The 16,425-nt window shown below is 35.2% G+C and overlaps 1 protein-coding gene across 6 annotated transcripts in view; it reads left to right on the forward strand.

Annotated features, from left to right (window-relative positions):
- LOC127876708 (mitochondria-eating protein-like) overlaps positions 1-16,425 on the forward strand; it is a 40,175-nt gene that overhangs the window by 13,206 nt on the left and 10,544 nt on the right. For 3 of the 6 annotated variants that reach the window (XM_052422118.1, XM_052422113.1, XM_052422119.1), the window contains exons 2-7: positions 1,888-1,993; positions 2,455-2,683; positions 3,505-3,600; positions 9,167-9,391; positions 13,603-13,816; positions 14,680-14,838. In XM_052422118.1, coding sequence (XP_052278078.1) covers positions 1,888-1,993; positions 2,455-2,683; positions 3,505-3,600; positions 9,167-9,391; positions 13,603-13,816; positions 14,680-14,838 — 1,029 coding nt within the window. Of the gene's footprint in view, positions 1-1,887; positions 1,994-2,454; positions 2,684-3,504; positions 3,601-3,857; positions 3,954-9,166; positions 9,392-10,179; positions 10,312-13,602; positions 13,817-14,679; positions 14,839-16,425 lie in introns of all 6 variants that reach the window. The other 3 variants (XM_052422115.1, XM_052422114.1, XM_052422117.1) reach the window with 3 other exon arrangements.

A 16,425-nucleotide genomic window follows, 5' to 3' on the forward strand; every position in this document is an offset into this window, starting at 1 on the left:
ATAAACCAACATGAGTCGGAGCATTGTATTATTACAAATTGAACATCATTTGCAATTACCAGGTTTTATTTGGATGACTGTACCTGCATTGAATGAATAAAATGCAGATATATCTGTCATTCTAACACTGTTTATTGCTGATCCAAAGCAAGTTTTAACCATTTAGTTTGCCAACATACACTTTCATACATTGCAAGCCAAGTTCAAAGCAAATGTAACATGTCCAAACCTCAGTAATGTACACCTGTAAATTTGTATTTATTAGATTAAAACAATACCATAATGTTATTATGATTAAAGACATTAAGGTCTTTTTCGTGGGGTTAATAGCAATTTTAATCAAGCTATTAATTGCATTCAGACGAAAGGATTAAGTGCTGTATTGTTTCATTCATTCTTGTAAATGAACAATGTCAATTCTTACAAAAATATGTTTGAAGCAGTGAATGTTCTATTAACATACCATAATATCAATGTATATTGTTATTAAGTAATATTATTTTTTGTTGAATATATATTTGATTCCAAATTGAAAGCATACAATATAAGACTTTTATGGTACAGCTTATTATCCATTAATTGGTTTGTCAAGCCAGAAACACCTTAATATTGAAAAACTCTATTGAAGTCATTGACAATTGATTGTTAATATTTCACGAGTTTGCAGTACTTTACAAACCCAAGTGTTTTTAAATTCCTCCAATATTTAATTGATTTACGTGGGTTATGTGTATTGATCACTCTTGATCCTTCTTGATGAATGGTTTGTGTAAAGTGTGCAGTAATATCTGAATAACAAAACAAAACTTAAAAGCTTATATGTCATTGACCTTTTGACTGATAAACACCTTAAATCTAACAAAGGTCTGGAATTTAAGATCAATTATTGAAAAAGTGTGATCTACATTAAAAATACAGATTTGCAAACAAACCGAAGTAGCCAACAGACAATTAATATGTATGAAGAAAAGTGAGTGTGTGTATAACAAGTTTAAATAAACATAAAAGAGTTTGATATTTAATTGCAGACAAAATTGATTAATATTATATAAATAGCGTTGGCATTTCAGGGGTATAGTAAATATTGCACTCCAACTAGAGTGATTTAAATAACAGACTGAAGGCTGAGGTTGACATTCCTCTTTGAGGTGTCAATACTAAATATACCTTTTATATTTTATGACATTTTCATAATCTTAATATAATTGTATATTATTTGAATTTCTCTATCTAGCCGAAAACCTGTCTTACCATCCAAACATTATTCCATCCAACCATCCATCCTTTACTCCTATAATCTTGCAGTTTTGCCCTGAAGGAGGGCATATAGTGATCACACTGTCCGTCTGTCTGTCCCTCCGTCTGTCTTTCCGTCCCACTTTTGCGTTTAGGTTTTGAAAAATGCTCATAACTTCCATGTCACTTCAGATGTAACCTTCATATTTGGTATGAATGTGTATATGGACAAGGCCTTTCCATACGCAAAAAAAGTATGACCCCTTTGACCTTGCCCTTGTACTTAGAGTCCTCGTTTAGGTTTCGAAATCTGCGTTTAGGTTTCGAAAAAGCATTTTTCGGGGGCATATGTCATCCCATGGATACAGCTCTTGTTCTATCCAACTCTCCCTCCCGTCCATTCTTTATACACAGTTAGCATTCCGTGTCAACTACAGTTCCCTGCCGTAGTGGTTATGATGTCAGTGAGTCAAATGACCAGGATGTCATGGGCTTGATCCCCACTGAGGGAGCATTCTTTAGATCTCCCCCAAACACACCTAATACTGGATTTACCCAGGGAACGGACTTGAGAGCATTTTAACAATCCGGAGGCTTTAGATGTAATTGAGCTTAAATTTGTTTAACTACATATCCTGTATGTTGTTTCAGTTAAACACATGTGACCAGAATGTGGCGCGGGGCTGTGAGATTATTGAGCTCAATGCCAAGGTGCAGGGACAGCTGTTCAAGCTGCTCAGTGTCTGCGCTCAGGAAGGTTAGCTGCTTTCTGTGAAAACTGGGCTTAATGCATGTGTGTAAAAAGTTATCCCTGATTAGCCTGTGTAGACTGCACAGACTAATCTTGGATAAGCACTTTCTCCTTAGACTGGATTTTCTTTCAGAAGAGACTGCCTGTAAATGTAAATTTCAATAAAAGCGGAAAGTGTTGGCCCTGATAAGCATGTGCTGACTGCTGACTAATTTGAAAAGGAATACAATAAAAACATTTAGTTGCTGATATACAGTGAATGATTTTTGCAGTTAAATGGAAAATGTTCAAATTTTCTTGAGCACTATGAAATAATGTGTTTTGAAGCACTTGTTCTATATCAGCACATTTTTCTATTGCCATTATAATATCCAAACTGTGATATTAACACTTTAAACATTATTTGAAACACATGTGAACATGTTTTACTTGACAATACACTAACACTATGCGCTTACATTCCTAAGGTGGGTTGTATGGAGGTGCCAATGTGATCAAGTCGCGCCTGTTGCCATTCCTGGGGCAGACTTTCTTCACATCAGGCTCCACCTCGGACACGAGTCTCAGTGTACTGGCTGAGGCCGCAGCCAAGAGTCGGGAGCTGGAAGACATGCAGGACATGTATGAGGAATCTCTCAAGGATCTTGAGACAGACCTGCGGACCAAGGAGCTGGAAAATCAGGACCTCCGAGACGAGTATGTACAGTGTTAGTTTAACGTCCTCTTTTAACTCGATATGAGCCAAGCGATGGGAAAATGGAGCTTGTTGCATGAACTTAAAGTGTCATCCCAGAGAAGCCTGTGAAGCATGCACAGGCTTGTCAAAGATGACACTTTTGGACTTAAGAGGATTTTCGTTGAGAAAGAAACTTCATTTTAATTAAAAAAATTGTAAAAGTGGAAAGTGTCATTCCTGATTAACATGTGTCAGTCGGCACAGACTTATCTAAGACAACACTTTACACACATGCATTAAGCCCAGTTTTCCCTCAATGTTGGTCATATATTTAGAAGGAACATTAAATTTTTATGTTTTTCATTTGTTTACTTGATAACATCAGATAAAACATCCGTTTTTGGGTTAGTAATACCTTGGTTTTTGTTCCTTAAGGATTGGGTGTTTAAATTCTTTAGTATAAGAATAGAGAAAATTTTGAAAAAGCAGTTTACTTATACACATGATTTATTAATTTTTATTTTAAAACTGCATAATAAAAGTGTTTATGATCAGTCCCATAAGTATTTGCTTTTTTATATTGTTAATGATAATTTACTAAAAATAATATATCATATGATGCCACACATTATTATTATAAACATTAAACACTTGTATATGTAATTATTCCAGCCTAGTTCAATACGCCAATATAATTATTATTGTTTCATAAAAGAACTCGATCAAACATATATTTTTTAAATCATATTTACACTTTAAATCTTTAACTCATCATAATTTTGTTTTAATGTTTATCAGTGTTTGATGCTCATTAACTATGGTGGACACTGCTGTTTGTTAGATTGGCTGAGACCAAAGACCAAGTAAATCGTAGTTCGCGAAGCCTCAGTACAGATAAACTCTTCCTGGAAAATGAGAACCGAGAGCTGAGGAGAAAGTAAGCTTGTTGCACTTGCAGTGTGAAGCGCTGTGATGGACAAGTTAAAGCCTTTTGGTTGGTGTGTAGGAATTGTCTTGCAAGATTCGGCTTCAAATAAAGAAATATTAGTTAATGGGCATGTACTGTCAGCATGCCATCAATAGACATGCAGCTTTGAAAGTGTTTCAAACTTCATACTAACCAAAGGCTAACACCTGTCCATCACAATTAAATATTTGTGCAAAGAAATAATTAATTATTGCTTGATTCTTCAGACTAATTGAGGCAAAAGACGATTTAAATCGTAGCCTCCGAAATACTTCTAGTGACAAAATTATCGGGGATATGGAAACAAGAGAGTTGCGGAGAAAGTAAGATTGATTATTGGCATGAACCCCCAATTTCAGCACCATAGTTTGCTTTCAATATAATAGTTACATCTCCAGATATTTGTAGTTTTTTATTTTTAGCTCGACTATTATAGATGAAATATATATAGTGGAGCTATCCTACTCACCCCGGTGTCGGCGTAAGCGTGAGCGTGCAATTGTTAAAGTTTGCTACTACCCAAAACATTTCCTATGTTCCTTGACATATTACTTTAATATTTTGCATACTTCTTTACCAACATGACCCCAACCTATAAACAAGAGCAGACAACTGTATCAACATTTTGACAGAATTATGGCCCTTTTTTCACTTAGAATATGCATATTATTGATAAATCTATGTTAAAGTTTGCATACCACCCCAAATTGCTTTCATATTTTGCATACTTCTTTACCAACATGACCCCAACCTATAAACAAGAGCAGTAAACTGTATCAAGCATTTTGACAAAATTATGGCCCTTTTTTCACTTAGAATATGCATATTATTGATAAATCTATGTTAATGTTTGCATACCACCCCAAATATTTCCTATGTCCCTTGACATATTGCTTTTATATTTTGCATACTTCTTTACCAACATGACCTCAACCTATAAACAAGAGCAGACAACTGTATCAAGCATTTTGTAACAATTATGGCCCTTTTTTCACTTAGATTTTGTTAAAGTTTGCGTACCACCTCAAATATGTTCTATATCCCTTGACATATTGCTTTTATATTTTGCATACTTCTTTACCATCATGACCCCAATCTATAAACAAGAGCAGACAACTGTATCAAGCATTTTGTAAGAATTATGGCCCTTTTTCCATTTACAATATGCATTTTACCTTAGTTACATTGCCATAACTTCTTTATTTATGATCAGATTTTATTAATACTTTGACAAAACAACACTTACCTGAATACCACAATGGATTCCACCCAAACAATACCCCACGCCCCAACCCAGAATCCCTGCCCCCTTTTTTTTTCCTTTTTTTTATTTTTGAAAGATCATCTAATAAATGACCACACCACACATTATACCCCCCTCTCACCCCCCCCCCCCCACCCCTCTCACCCCCCCACCCCCCCACCCAATTTTTTTTTTTTTTGAAAGATCGTCTTATAAATTCTTGAATATAAACATCCGTTTTTGGGTTAGTAATACCTTGGTTTTTGTTCCATAAGGATTGGGTGTTTAAATTCTTTAGTAAAATGTCCCTTGACATATTGCTTTAATATTTTGCATACTTCTTTACCAACATGACCCCAACCTATAAATAAGAGCAGACAACTGTATCAAGCATTTTGACAGAATTATGGCCCTTTTTTCACTTAGAATATGCATATTATTGATAAATCTATGTTAAAGTTTGCATACCACCCCAAATATTTCCTATGTCCCTTGACATATTGCTTTTATATTTTGCATACTTCTTTACCAACATGACCCCAACCTATAAACAAGAGCAGACAACTGTATCAAGCATTTTGTAACAATTATGGCCCTTTTTTCACTTAGATTTTCTATGTTAAAGTTTGCGTACCACCTCAAATATTTTCTATATCCCCTTGACATATTGCTTTTATATTTTGCATACTTCTTTACCAACATGACCCCAATCTATAAACAAGAGCAGACAACTGTATCAAGCATTTTGTAAGAATTATGGCCCTTTTCCATTTACAATATGCATATTACTTTAGTTACATTGCCATAACTTCTTTATTTATGATCAGATTTTATTAATACTTTGACAAAACAACACTTACCTGAATACCACAATGGATTCCACCCAAACAATACCCCACGCCCCAACCCAGAATCCTTGCCCACCCCCCCCCCCCTTTTTTTTATTTTTTTATTTTTGAAAGATCGTCTAATAAATTCTTGAATATAAACAATTTCCCCATGTTGGCTTACATTATACTGTCAAGCACTCGAATAGTCGAGCGTGCTGTCCTCTGACAGCTCTTGTTAGTTTATTTATTTTATTCCTTTTTTGTTCACATTTTGTTTTGTTTACCAGTATTTATAACAGTGTATTACTTAAGTATTACATGATATGTTGTCATGGGCTTATGCATCTGTGATTATACAGTTTTGGAGTTTGAAAGTTTGAAGTGGCAAGATATCATTAAAAAATTGCTTTGATTAGGTTGTTTTTATGTTGTTTTTTGTAAAATTAATAATGAGTACAGGTGGACCTTTTCAAAACTTTAGTCCTAAATAAATCAATTGCATCTGTTTTAAATGATAATCAGGAAACACACTTTAAATTGTTAACCAGGTTTTCCGAAGGAAAAAACTGGTTATTAGATTGGCGAATGCGGGCGGGCTGGCTGGCTGGCGGGCTGGCGGAATAAGCTTGTCCGGGCCATAACTATGTCGTTCATTGTCAGATTTTAAAATCATTTGGCACATTTGTTCACCATCATTGGACGGTGTGTCGCGCGAAATAATTACGTCGATATCTCCAAGGTCAAGGTCACACTTTGAGTTCAAAGGTCAAAAATGGCCATAAATGAGCTTGTCCGAGCCATAACTATGTCGTTCATCGTCAGATTTTAAAATCATTTGGCACATTTGTTCACCATCATTGGACGGTGTGTCGCGCGAAATAATTACGTCGATATCTCCAAGGTCAAGGTCACACTTTGAGTTCAAAGGTCAAAAATGGCCATAAATGAGCTTGTCCTGGCCATAACTATGTCATTCATTGTGAGATTTTAAAATCATTTGGCACATTTGTTCACCATCATGGGACGGTGTGTCCCACGAAAGAATCACGTCAATATCTCCAATGTCAAGGTCGCCACGACTAAAAATAGATTTAAAAAAAAAAAAAACTTACAAAGGGGGTTAATTTTTTTTGGTCATTTCAAAAGTTCAGTTTGAGTTTTCTCCCTTTATCAGATTTTTTTTTCACAATGAAAACCTGGTTTTGTGACAATTTTGTCCCTTGTCTATATCATGATCTGTTATTTTGCAATGTCCAAAAAAACTTGTTAATGCGTTTTGGATTACACATTTAATTATTCGAATTCGAAAATACTTACATGGAATCATGTTATTTGATATGCCAATATGTAACATATGGACTTAAAACATAATGCAAAAAGATAGATATACAACCAATTTGTGATTCTATGGTTATGCATAGATATATATATATTTATGAATGTGATCACAAGTTATATCGCTATAACAATGCCTTGATCATGGGAACCACAAAGTAACTGATTTGTAGTGTAATCTATAATGGACATTGATGGGACTTGAGAGTTAAATCCTATTGTATCTTTTTTGTTTTGGTGCTGTTGGTTGCGATATAAATTAAATTAATTTTCTTTTAATCATATATACTTTTATTTAAAAAGAAGTGCTTTTTGTATTATTTCATGATTAATTTGATTGATAAATGATTTAACATTGAACTGGAGATGTTTGTATATTCTGGCATTACATGTAGAACCTAAAAAAACCCATCAAAACCCTTCATGTGACTATCGCTACTGTTTTCATTGTTAGCCGGCATAAACGATAATTTGCACAACTTGTCAAAGTATATGTACGTTTCATCCTAAAAGTTCTTCATTTACATAGATTTCAATGGCATTTTTCAATAATCCACTTTTGCTTTGCGTCTGTTGCTCATCACATAGTCATGTTGCTATTCTTGCACTTATTATTTACTAATTCTGTGCTTAATTGTTCTTTTTAAAGGGGGTTGGCTTAAAAAAACTTACTCAACATTGTTTCAGCGATGCATTAATTAAGACGTAGTTTTTTAGCTTTAACCTTTTTATTTTAGCTCAATTGCATAGAAAGCCTAAGGCTTATTTGAAACGCTCTCGAGTCCATTTCCTGGGCCTAGAACCAGTACTTGGAGTCTATGGGGAATATCTAAAGAACACTCCCACAGTGGGGATCAAACCCGTGACCTCACGGTTGCTAGGCGGACACCATATAAACTAATTAAGACTTATTTCAATGAGCTCTGGGAAAACCAGACATAATGCATGTGCTTAAAATTGTCATCCCAGATTAGCCCATGATTAGCCCGCACAGATAATCAGGGACTAAAAATTTCGCCTTGCAAGTGTGGTCCCAGATTAGCCTGTGCAGTCTTCACAAGCTAAACAGGGACGACACTTTACGCTTTTGTGATATTTTTTGTTTACAGAAAGTCTTTTCTAAGCAAATCCAATTAATGAAGCAAGTGTCATCCCTGATTAGCCTGTGCAGACTGCACAGGCTAATCTGGGATGACACTTACACTCATACATTAAACACCCTTTATGCAGAGCACAGCTCAAACATTTTTTTATGTAAAAATTGTATTTTCTCAGTCTGAAACTTGTACATGAATACAAATAAGAATAATAGGAAGTGTAGATTGTGATGTAAATGTATGAATTTTTTATTGTAAAGCAGAGAATTGTTTGTTAGTTGACACAACAAATTCAATAGATTTTGGTGGTACTACCTCCTCTAAAATTTAATTATATGTGTTATTCATCAATCTTTTGTGTGTTTCATTTCTTTTGTAGCTTGTATATACTTGCTTTAATTGCACGCATACAATATTGCTTTTCCACTTAACTGGTTTGGGTCTGTTGATGAACATATAAATATTTTGTGTTCATGTAAAAGCACTGCTAGGGTTTGATATGCATAACCCATACACAGCTTGTGTGTATGCTTATAAATATGTTATGGCATTTTTGTGCTAGTGAAGTATGCCCAAAAAACAACTATAAAATATTATTGGCATTTGGACAGTAGTGAGTGATGGCTTAAGCATGGTCATCTGCCTATAATACAGTATTTGTTACAGCAAATCTAGTGTGATATTGTGTTTTGTATTTAAAATCATGCAACTGTATAATGATTATAATCGGTGTGTTTTATGTGATAAATTTGATAAATATACTCATGCCAGGGCTTTTTTCCTCTTGGGAAGGGAAGGCCCCTTTTGCTTAATTTTTTCAGGGAAAAACAAATTTGGACAGGGATTGACATTTCCAACAGGTTTATAGAAAAGACTTTGGGTAAATTTAATTAAAGGGAAAACCTCCATATTAAAAAATAAACTTTATTATTGCCCTTACTATAGGAAAAAAGCTCTGCATGTATCATTTATAAAAAGCAAGACACAAACAATGAGATTATTAGCACGAGCCCCATTTCTCTGCCTGGCAGACTGGCTACAGCGGAAGAAGAGCTGCGCAGCCTGCGCGCAAAGGCGGGCATATTGTCTGACTATGATACTCAGGTGCGCCGTTTAAGAGAGGACATAGGCCTCTTGACGGGTCGCAGGGACGCCCTGTTACGTAGCTCCACCATCCTAAGGGAGGAGCTACCGTCCCACAGGCCCGCGACCCCGTCTAGGTCATCCAAAGGTGAAGAGTCCTCGCCTCTGTCTGGGTAAGGGAGAGTACTGCATCACAGAGCAGCTGTAGAGGGTTAGAGTGATGTCCCCTAGAAATAATCTCTAACCAATGTAGCCGCTGTGGGACTAAACAGAGTTGATGTGTGTTTTTTAATGTGAGCCTTTCATCATGTTCTTGGGGTGACTGCATTTTACTTGTACAGTCAGTAATGACACTGTTCTGATTAATAATTTCACACACCTGTACATTTAGTATACACAATCATAGAAAAGAAAAACAGATAAATGAACCCAAAGAAAAAAAACGATTTCAATTATTCATAATTTTTGAAGGGTATGTGATGTGTACCTAATCTCTGCTGAATCTTGTTACTGGTAAATGCAGTCATTTCATCTTTCTGTGTTACTGTGGTAATGGACATGGCAAGTCTACATTAAAATATGTCAGAGTCATCTGAAATATAAATGAACCTTGCTCTGGAAAAACTGTTATTCATGCATGTCAGTAAAGTGTTGTCCCATATAAGCCTGTATATTCTCCATTTCTGTGTGGACTGCTCAGGCTAATCTGGGATGACACTTAATAGACATGCATGAAGCTCCTTTTTCCCAGGGCCCGTCTCAAATAATAAATCTTTCCTCTATATTGTGTAATGAAATGCTTTTCACAAACAGCATTCAGTTTTTGCTTAAGTATATGTGCAGTCACACGATCTGTGCTCTCACTTATTTACATGTACCTTGCCTAGACTTAGCAATTAGTGTCCAGAACTTCTGTTTTTCTAATTTCTAAACTGGGAAACGTTGTTTGTGTCCTACCCAGGCTTGCGGACGCTCAGGATGAATTGGTAAGGCTTAGAGCCCGCTCGAACCTGGTGGATGATCTTGAACGTCAGATCAGACAGTTGAAGAACGAACTGTTCATTGCCACTTCTAAATCATCCTATCTTGAAAGGTAAAGCCTGTTAAAGAAGCAGTCAAGTAATTAATTTCCTGTGTCATCTGGTATTACCTGCATGATAATAAGCCGGTAATTTTTCCCCCGCCATTTTTTCATCACTTTTTATAAATAAACGTGTGTACAAATGTGAGGACTTTAAAGCAGTAAATGAAATAATGTCATCCCATATTCCTTTCACAATTATTTACAATTATAACATGATTATGTAAACCAGGTTTGGTTTGCATTTGAAGTATTCATTCATTGTAAAGGATCAGAAAGTGTTGGCTTCAATTGTCTATAAGCTTATGGCAACATTTACTGAAATGAAACAATAATCTTTCCCAGCAGCTTGTTAACTGATCTATATAGTGGGGTGTGAAAGTGTTGAAGTAATTATACATTTGGTATCAAGGTAGACCTTATCTTCAAACATCATGGTTTATGTTCAATTTAGGAGCATTCTGTGAAAACTTGGCTAAATAAATGTATGTGAAGTGTCATCCAAGATTAGCCTGTAAAGTTTGCACAGGCTTTTATTGGACAGCACTTTCCATCTAAACTTGATTTTCATTAACAAGAGACCTCCTTTAAATACCATAAAAGCGTAAGGTGTCATCCCAGTGATTAGCCTGTGTGGACTATACCGGCTAATAGGGGATTACACTTTATATACATGAGTTACACCCTGTTTTGCCAGAATGAGTCTTAATTAAGTAATACCTGATTTACATCTGTCATTGTTGTTTTACCAGTGCAGTCTGTACACCTTTAATATTGTTATAATTTGCCTTCCTAGTTCTATTTATATAATTGTGTTCATAAGCTTATTCCCAGTATACTTCTTTCTTTTCTAAAACTCTGGCATTTTGTCAAGAATTCATGCCTTTTGACATTTAGAATAGAGCTGTTTATGTTAATGCATGTTTAACCAATATGGCAGACGCAATTGAATTACTTTGTCACACCTAAATCTGCTTGTTTGCTACATGCAGGAAGAACTTTGCAAATAATAATAGTCTATTTCAAATTAGTTTAATTTACTTAACGCTTTAATTGTATCCTCTATTTAAATGATGACTGTCTTTAACATTCTACCAAAAGCACCAATATTTATACCCTGAAACAGTTATATAATTATGAATCACATCATGCAATAATTGGTATTATGCAATATACAGCCAAAGTTGGTCCAGACCAGCCTGCACTTACTCGCAGTCTGGTATGGAGCTACTTTGTCCACTTATTAAGTCATGCAAGCTTTTGTGGTCTTATATGTCTGGACAGGGTAGCTCCTGACCAGACTGCGTGGATTCACAGGCTGGTCTGGAGTTACTCTGGGCATATATAATTTAATACCCATTAACACATAATGTGGTCATATTCAAAATATGTGCAAATTTAATATGGGCCTTGCTCTGTATAAAGGGGGTTTAATGCAGGTGCATAAAGTGTCATCCCAGATTAGCCTGTCCATCCACACAGGCTTATCAAAGACGACACTTTCTGCTTTAATGATATGTTTGTTTAAAGAAAGTCCCTTCTTATAAAAAATCCAGTTAAGGTGAAAAATGTTGTCGCTGATAAGCCTGTCTGGGACGACACTTTACGCACATGCATTAAACTCCCTTTTCGCAGAGCAAGGTTCATATTAATTTGTAAACTATGCCATGGGTGGATGTTTTGTTCTGTTCTTTTACAAAATTTACAAAACAGTTAAATATGTTATCCTTTAATGAAAAGTCATAATTTTGCACACACGAAAAACAAACATACATTATGGTATGTCATTATCTGGATGAATTGCTATACAATGAAATAGGTAGGGGACTGTTGTGCTGCTGTAGAAAAGAACTCTTCTCTAAGTTCTTCCCTAAGAACAATCAGACAATTTCTTTTAATTATACAATCTACTTACGTTTATCTCACAACTTTTGTGTAATAATACCTATTAAGAAAATAGAAGGTAATGGTGACACAATACTGCACAGCATACTAGACCTGGTCTTGGTGGGTGAGTTCGGCATGTTTTTCCATGTCCTGCCCTTCTCCAAACAGGACCTAACTTGTCCAAAAGGCAGGAGTCTGTCTTAACTCATGTACATGTATATCTGCTCAACGCCCCTGTCAGTTATCACATGTCAGTGTATACTTTATATTGATTAATACTGATAGCTTATTTATAATGTATGCTATCTGATAGCTTTTTTGTTCACTAATATGGGAATCCAATATACCTTTGAAATGGTCCGATAGTAACTAGGTATGCTTAATGAGCTTTTGATATTCCAGTTAGTTATGGATCATGATTATTTTGTGAAAATCATTAATATCTGATGAAGTAATTACTAATAATGAATAAGTACAATAACACTTGTGTTGATCTTGGATAACTTATGATAATAATTTTTCATTCTGTAAAACATTTTTAATAATTTTGTCAGTCAATTAATCATCAAGTTTATATCTTTAACTGTGTGTTAGTCTTTTTTTCTCATGTGTACTGTTACTGTACCTTAAAAGTCTTCTATATCTTTCCTAATTTTGCTACAATTTTGATTTACCGGTACTTTATCAAATGACAATCTTTTAAAGCTTTTATAGAAAATGAAGATTAGTTGAGTGGCTATTTTTTTATTTGAAACAAAATAGTTGAAGCCTTTATAATAAGTCAGCAGACTTAATTAATCTTTCTTTGATTCAGGTATTACTTTTGACAATATCTTTCTGTGATGCATTTAAAAGACCATCAAATCACACATATATTGTCAAATCTTTTTAGAGACACTCAAGTTAATATCCAAGTTAATTCCTTTTACCTATGACTGGAAGTGTTGATGCTTATTTCATCTTAAATGGTTTAACTGTACTAAAGAGTTCACAAATGTTCACAAGGAAAGTCATCATTTAATCTTGAATATTTCCCTTATATGTGGCTTATGATCAGATTTTTTGGAGTCCATATTCAGCAACACATTCTTAGATTTAAGAATAGACTTAGTGCTAAGAAAATATTTTCAGCGTTTGAATATGTATGGTCTACAAATGTTGCATATGCCATAAATAAATTGTTCTGAATAAAGAAATGTGTCGTTAAAGGTGTTCAGTTTTATGTAATATTGAATTATATTATATATATTATAAGAAGCTTACAGTGTTAATCTTTAGACTTAAGTATAAAAATTGCTTGGTGAATGCAGTGTTAAGTTTAATGTTTAATAAAATCTGAAACCCAGTTGAAATCATCAATCATTGTATATAATTGCCCAACCATCAATGACCCGCTCTCTCCCCTTTCTGGTACAGTGACACGCTGGACTCTCTCACCAAGTACCGCTACACGCCGCGTATCAGCTCCCCCCTTTCTCTGGACGACCCTGTGCAGCGCGTGCGAGAGTCAAACCTGATCTCACGCTGGAATGACCTCTTCTCCCAGGACCGCCTGGACGCCATGGATACGCTGAGGACATACTCAGCAGACCATGAGAATAACCAACGAATCATCTTCGAGGCTGTCAAGGTTGGCGCTTTTAAAAAATTGTGTATTAATAATTATTAATGTATGTCAAATTTACATAATCTTATGTAGAAGTTGTAATAATGGTCTTAATAAGATCAACAACGTTTCAAATATTTTGGTCGAAGCGTTAAACCCAGAGGTGAGACTTTAAAAAGTCTAGCTGGGGTATAGTTGCATGCCAACAAACATAATGGTATTTAAAATTCACACATATTGTTTGTTCAGATTGTCATATTTGCTCATCTTTAATGTGTATTATTGTTTGATTCCCTGTCTTGGCCATATTTCTTTTGTATATATGCACTTGGCCGGATTGCCAATAAACTTTGAAACTTGATAATGATGTAAATTAAATTTGAGCCTCACTGTAGGAAAAAAGGATTTAATGCCCAAAGTGTCGTCCCAGATTAGCCTGTGCAGTCTGCACATGCTTATCAGGGATGAACACTACATGTCTAAACTTGATCTTTGCTAAGAATAGACTTTCTTAAAACAAAAGATATCAGATTGGAAAGTGTCGTCCCTGATTAGCCTGTCCAAACTGCACAGGCTAATCTAGGTAGATACTTAACGCACATGCATTAAGCCTCACTTTCACAGAACACAGCTAATTTATTATTATTATTGTGTGTGTTTTTATTATGTCATATATATAGTGTTTATATAGTAAAATGATTTCAACAATACTGATATCCTTTATGTAACATTTCTGTCAATTCCAAATTGTTTACATCAGGCAATGCCGCTTTAGTTGTTCTTGTTTGCTGTTCACAATATTTACTGCTTCATACGTAATTTCATAATATATAATCAACCTCTAGTTATCTTGGACATTTATATAAATTCAAACACAACAATTTCAGGAGTCATTTAATGTAGCCAAGACAGCATTCCGCCAATTCAAGATGAAGGTTCGTTCCAACCTTGCCATCACCCACACAGGCCCAGAGACCCTGGAAGAGGCTGTTCAGGACTACGTGAACAGGAATGTGGACCTCTATGATGCTCCAGGCATGGTGTCGGTAAGACTACATTGTCAACTTATTTGGATTCAGCAAAACATTTTTCTTCTGTATGAAGAACACATAAAAGGCACGTCCACTAAAAAGGAAGATTTATATGGTTCCCAATTGCTGTCTGGAAAATTTTCAAAATTATTAAGAAAAGTTGCGTTGATTTGGTTCCAAAGCGCATTTTCTGCAAGTGAACAAATAAAATGAGCACTGAAACTGAACATTTGAGAAAAAAGGCATTAAGATGGATTTGTGCAATTAAGTTCTAATCAATAAATAACGACACCCATAATTTCCAATCTTGAGATTTCATGAAGTGAAAGTTTCCCAATTTCATGTTGTTTTTTTGCACTGTTCTTTCCCCAATGGGGCAAACAAATGGCTGGGTGTGTTGCATGTTTTATAGTTATTTTGTTGCTGTACATGAGAACATCTTGGGGGTTTTTTTGTTTTCTTGTATGATCAAACTATAATTAAAAGTCATGCAGCAGATTGCTTGGATATGTTATGCGAAAGTCAAAAGCAGGAAATAATTCTACTAGGTCTCTCATAATTACTTCCCTCTTTGAAGAAGCAGCAGTATATTGCTTTGCATTTGTCCATTAATTGGTTGGTCTGTTTGTCTGTCAACCTTTAATTTAAGCACGATATCAAGTGAACGCTTTGACCTGCAACCATGCAAATGTGTATAATGGTTATGGGAGGAAAGGAACATGTTGTTAGATTTTTAGCTCACCTGAGCGATAGCTCGGGGTGAGCTATTGTGATCACTCAGCGTCCGGCGTCCGTCCGTCCGTCCGTCTGTCTGTAAACAATTTGTAAACATCTTCTTCTACTAAACCATTGAGCCAATTTCAACTAAATTTCATGTGGAGCATCCCTAGGTCATGGGACAAAAGAATTGTTTAAAAAATTTGATCACATAACCAAGATGGCCGCCATGACCATATATGGTAAAAACCTTAAAAAAATCTTCTTGTCAGAAACCGCTCATCAGATTTTCAAAAAATTTCACAGGGATGACCTTTGAAGGCTCCCCTAAAAAAGTTGTTCAAAGAAATTTGATTCGTCAAAAAACATGGCCGCAGGAGCTCGTTGAACTTTGCATGTTTATTCGTTTTTGCCTATTTTGTGAAAACTTTCAAAAATCTTCTACATTTTTTGTCCGATCCTTTCGAAATTTGCACAGTGTCTTTATATCAATGAGGACACGAACCCTACAAAAAATGAGCATTATTGGTCCATGAAGTACAGAATTACCTCCCCTTGAATTGAGAAAATGGTGTTTATGCAATAAAGTCCAAATTTTTCATCCAATTCTTTCCAAACTTGTAAGGATTTAGCATGGTTCAAACAAGGGAAACAACTACGGTTTATGCATGTTCTTTTTATTACAGATTTGCCTCCCTTTAATTCATTCAAAATCTCATTTTACAGCCGAGATTCCAAATCTGACCTGTAAATGAGCCCCATATTTACTGCCAGTGCTAGGTTACCTTTTCCCATTTGATCATTCTTAAGTATTGGTCTTGTAATGCTGCTACTGCTTCTGCTACTGCTACTGCTACTACTACTACTACTACTACTACTATTACT

The sequence above is a fragment of the Dreissena polymorpha genome, chromosome 4 (assembly GCF_020536995.1).
Source record: "Dreissena polymorpha isolate Duluth1 chromosome 4, UMN_Dpol_1.0, whole genome shotgun sequence".
Lineage (NCBI taxonomy): Eukaryota > Metazoa > Mollusca > Bivalvia > Myida > Dreissenidae > Dreissena > Dreissena polymorpha.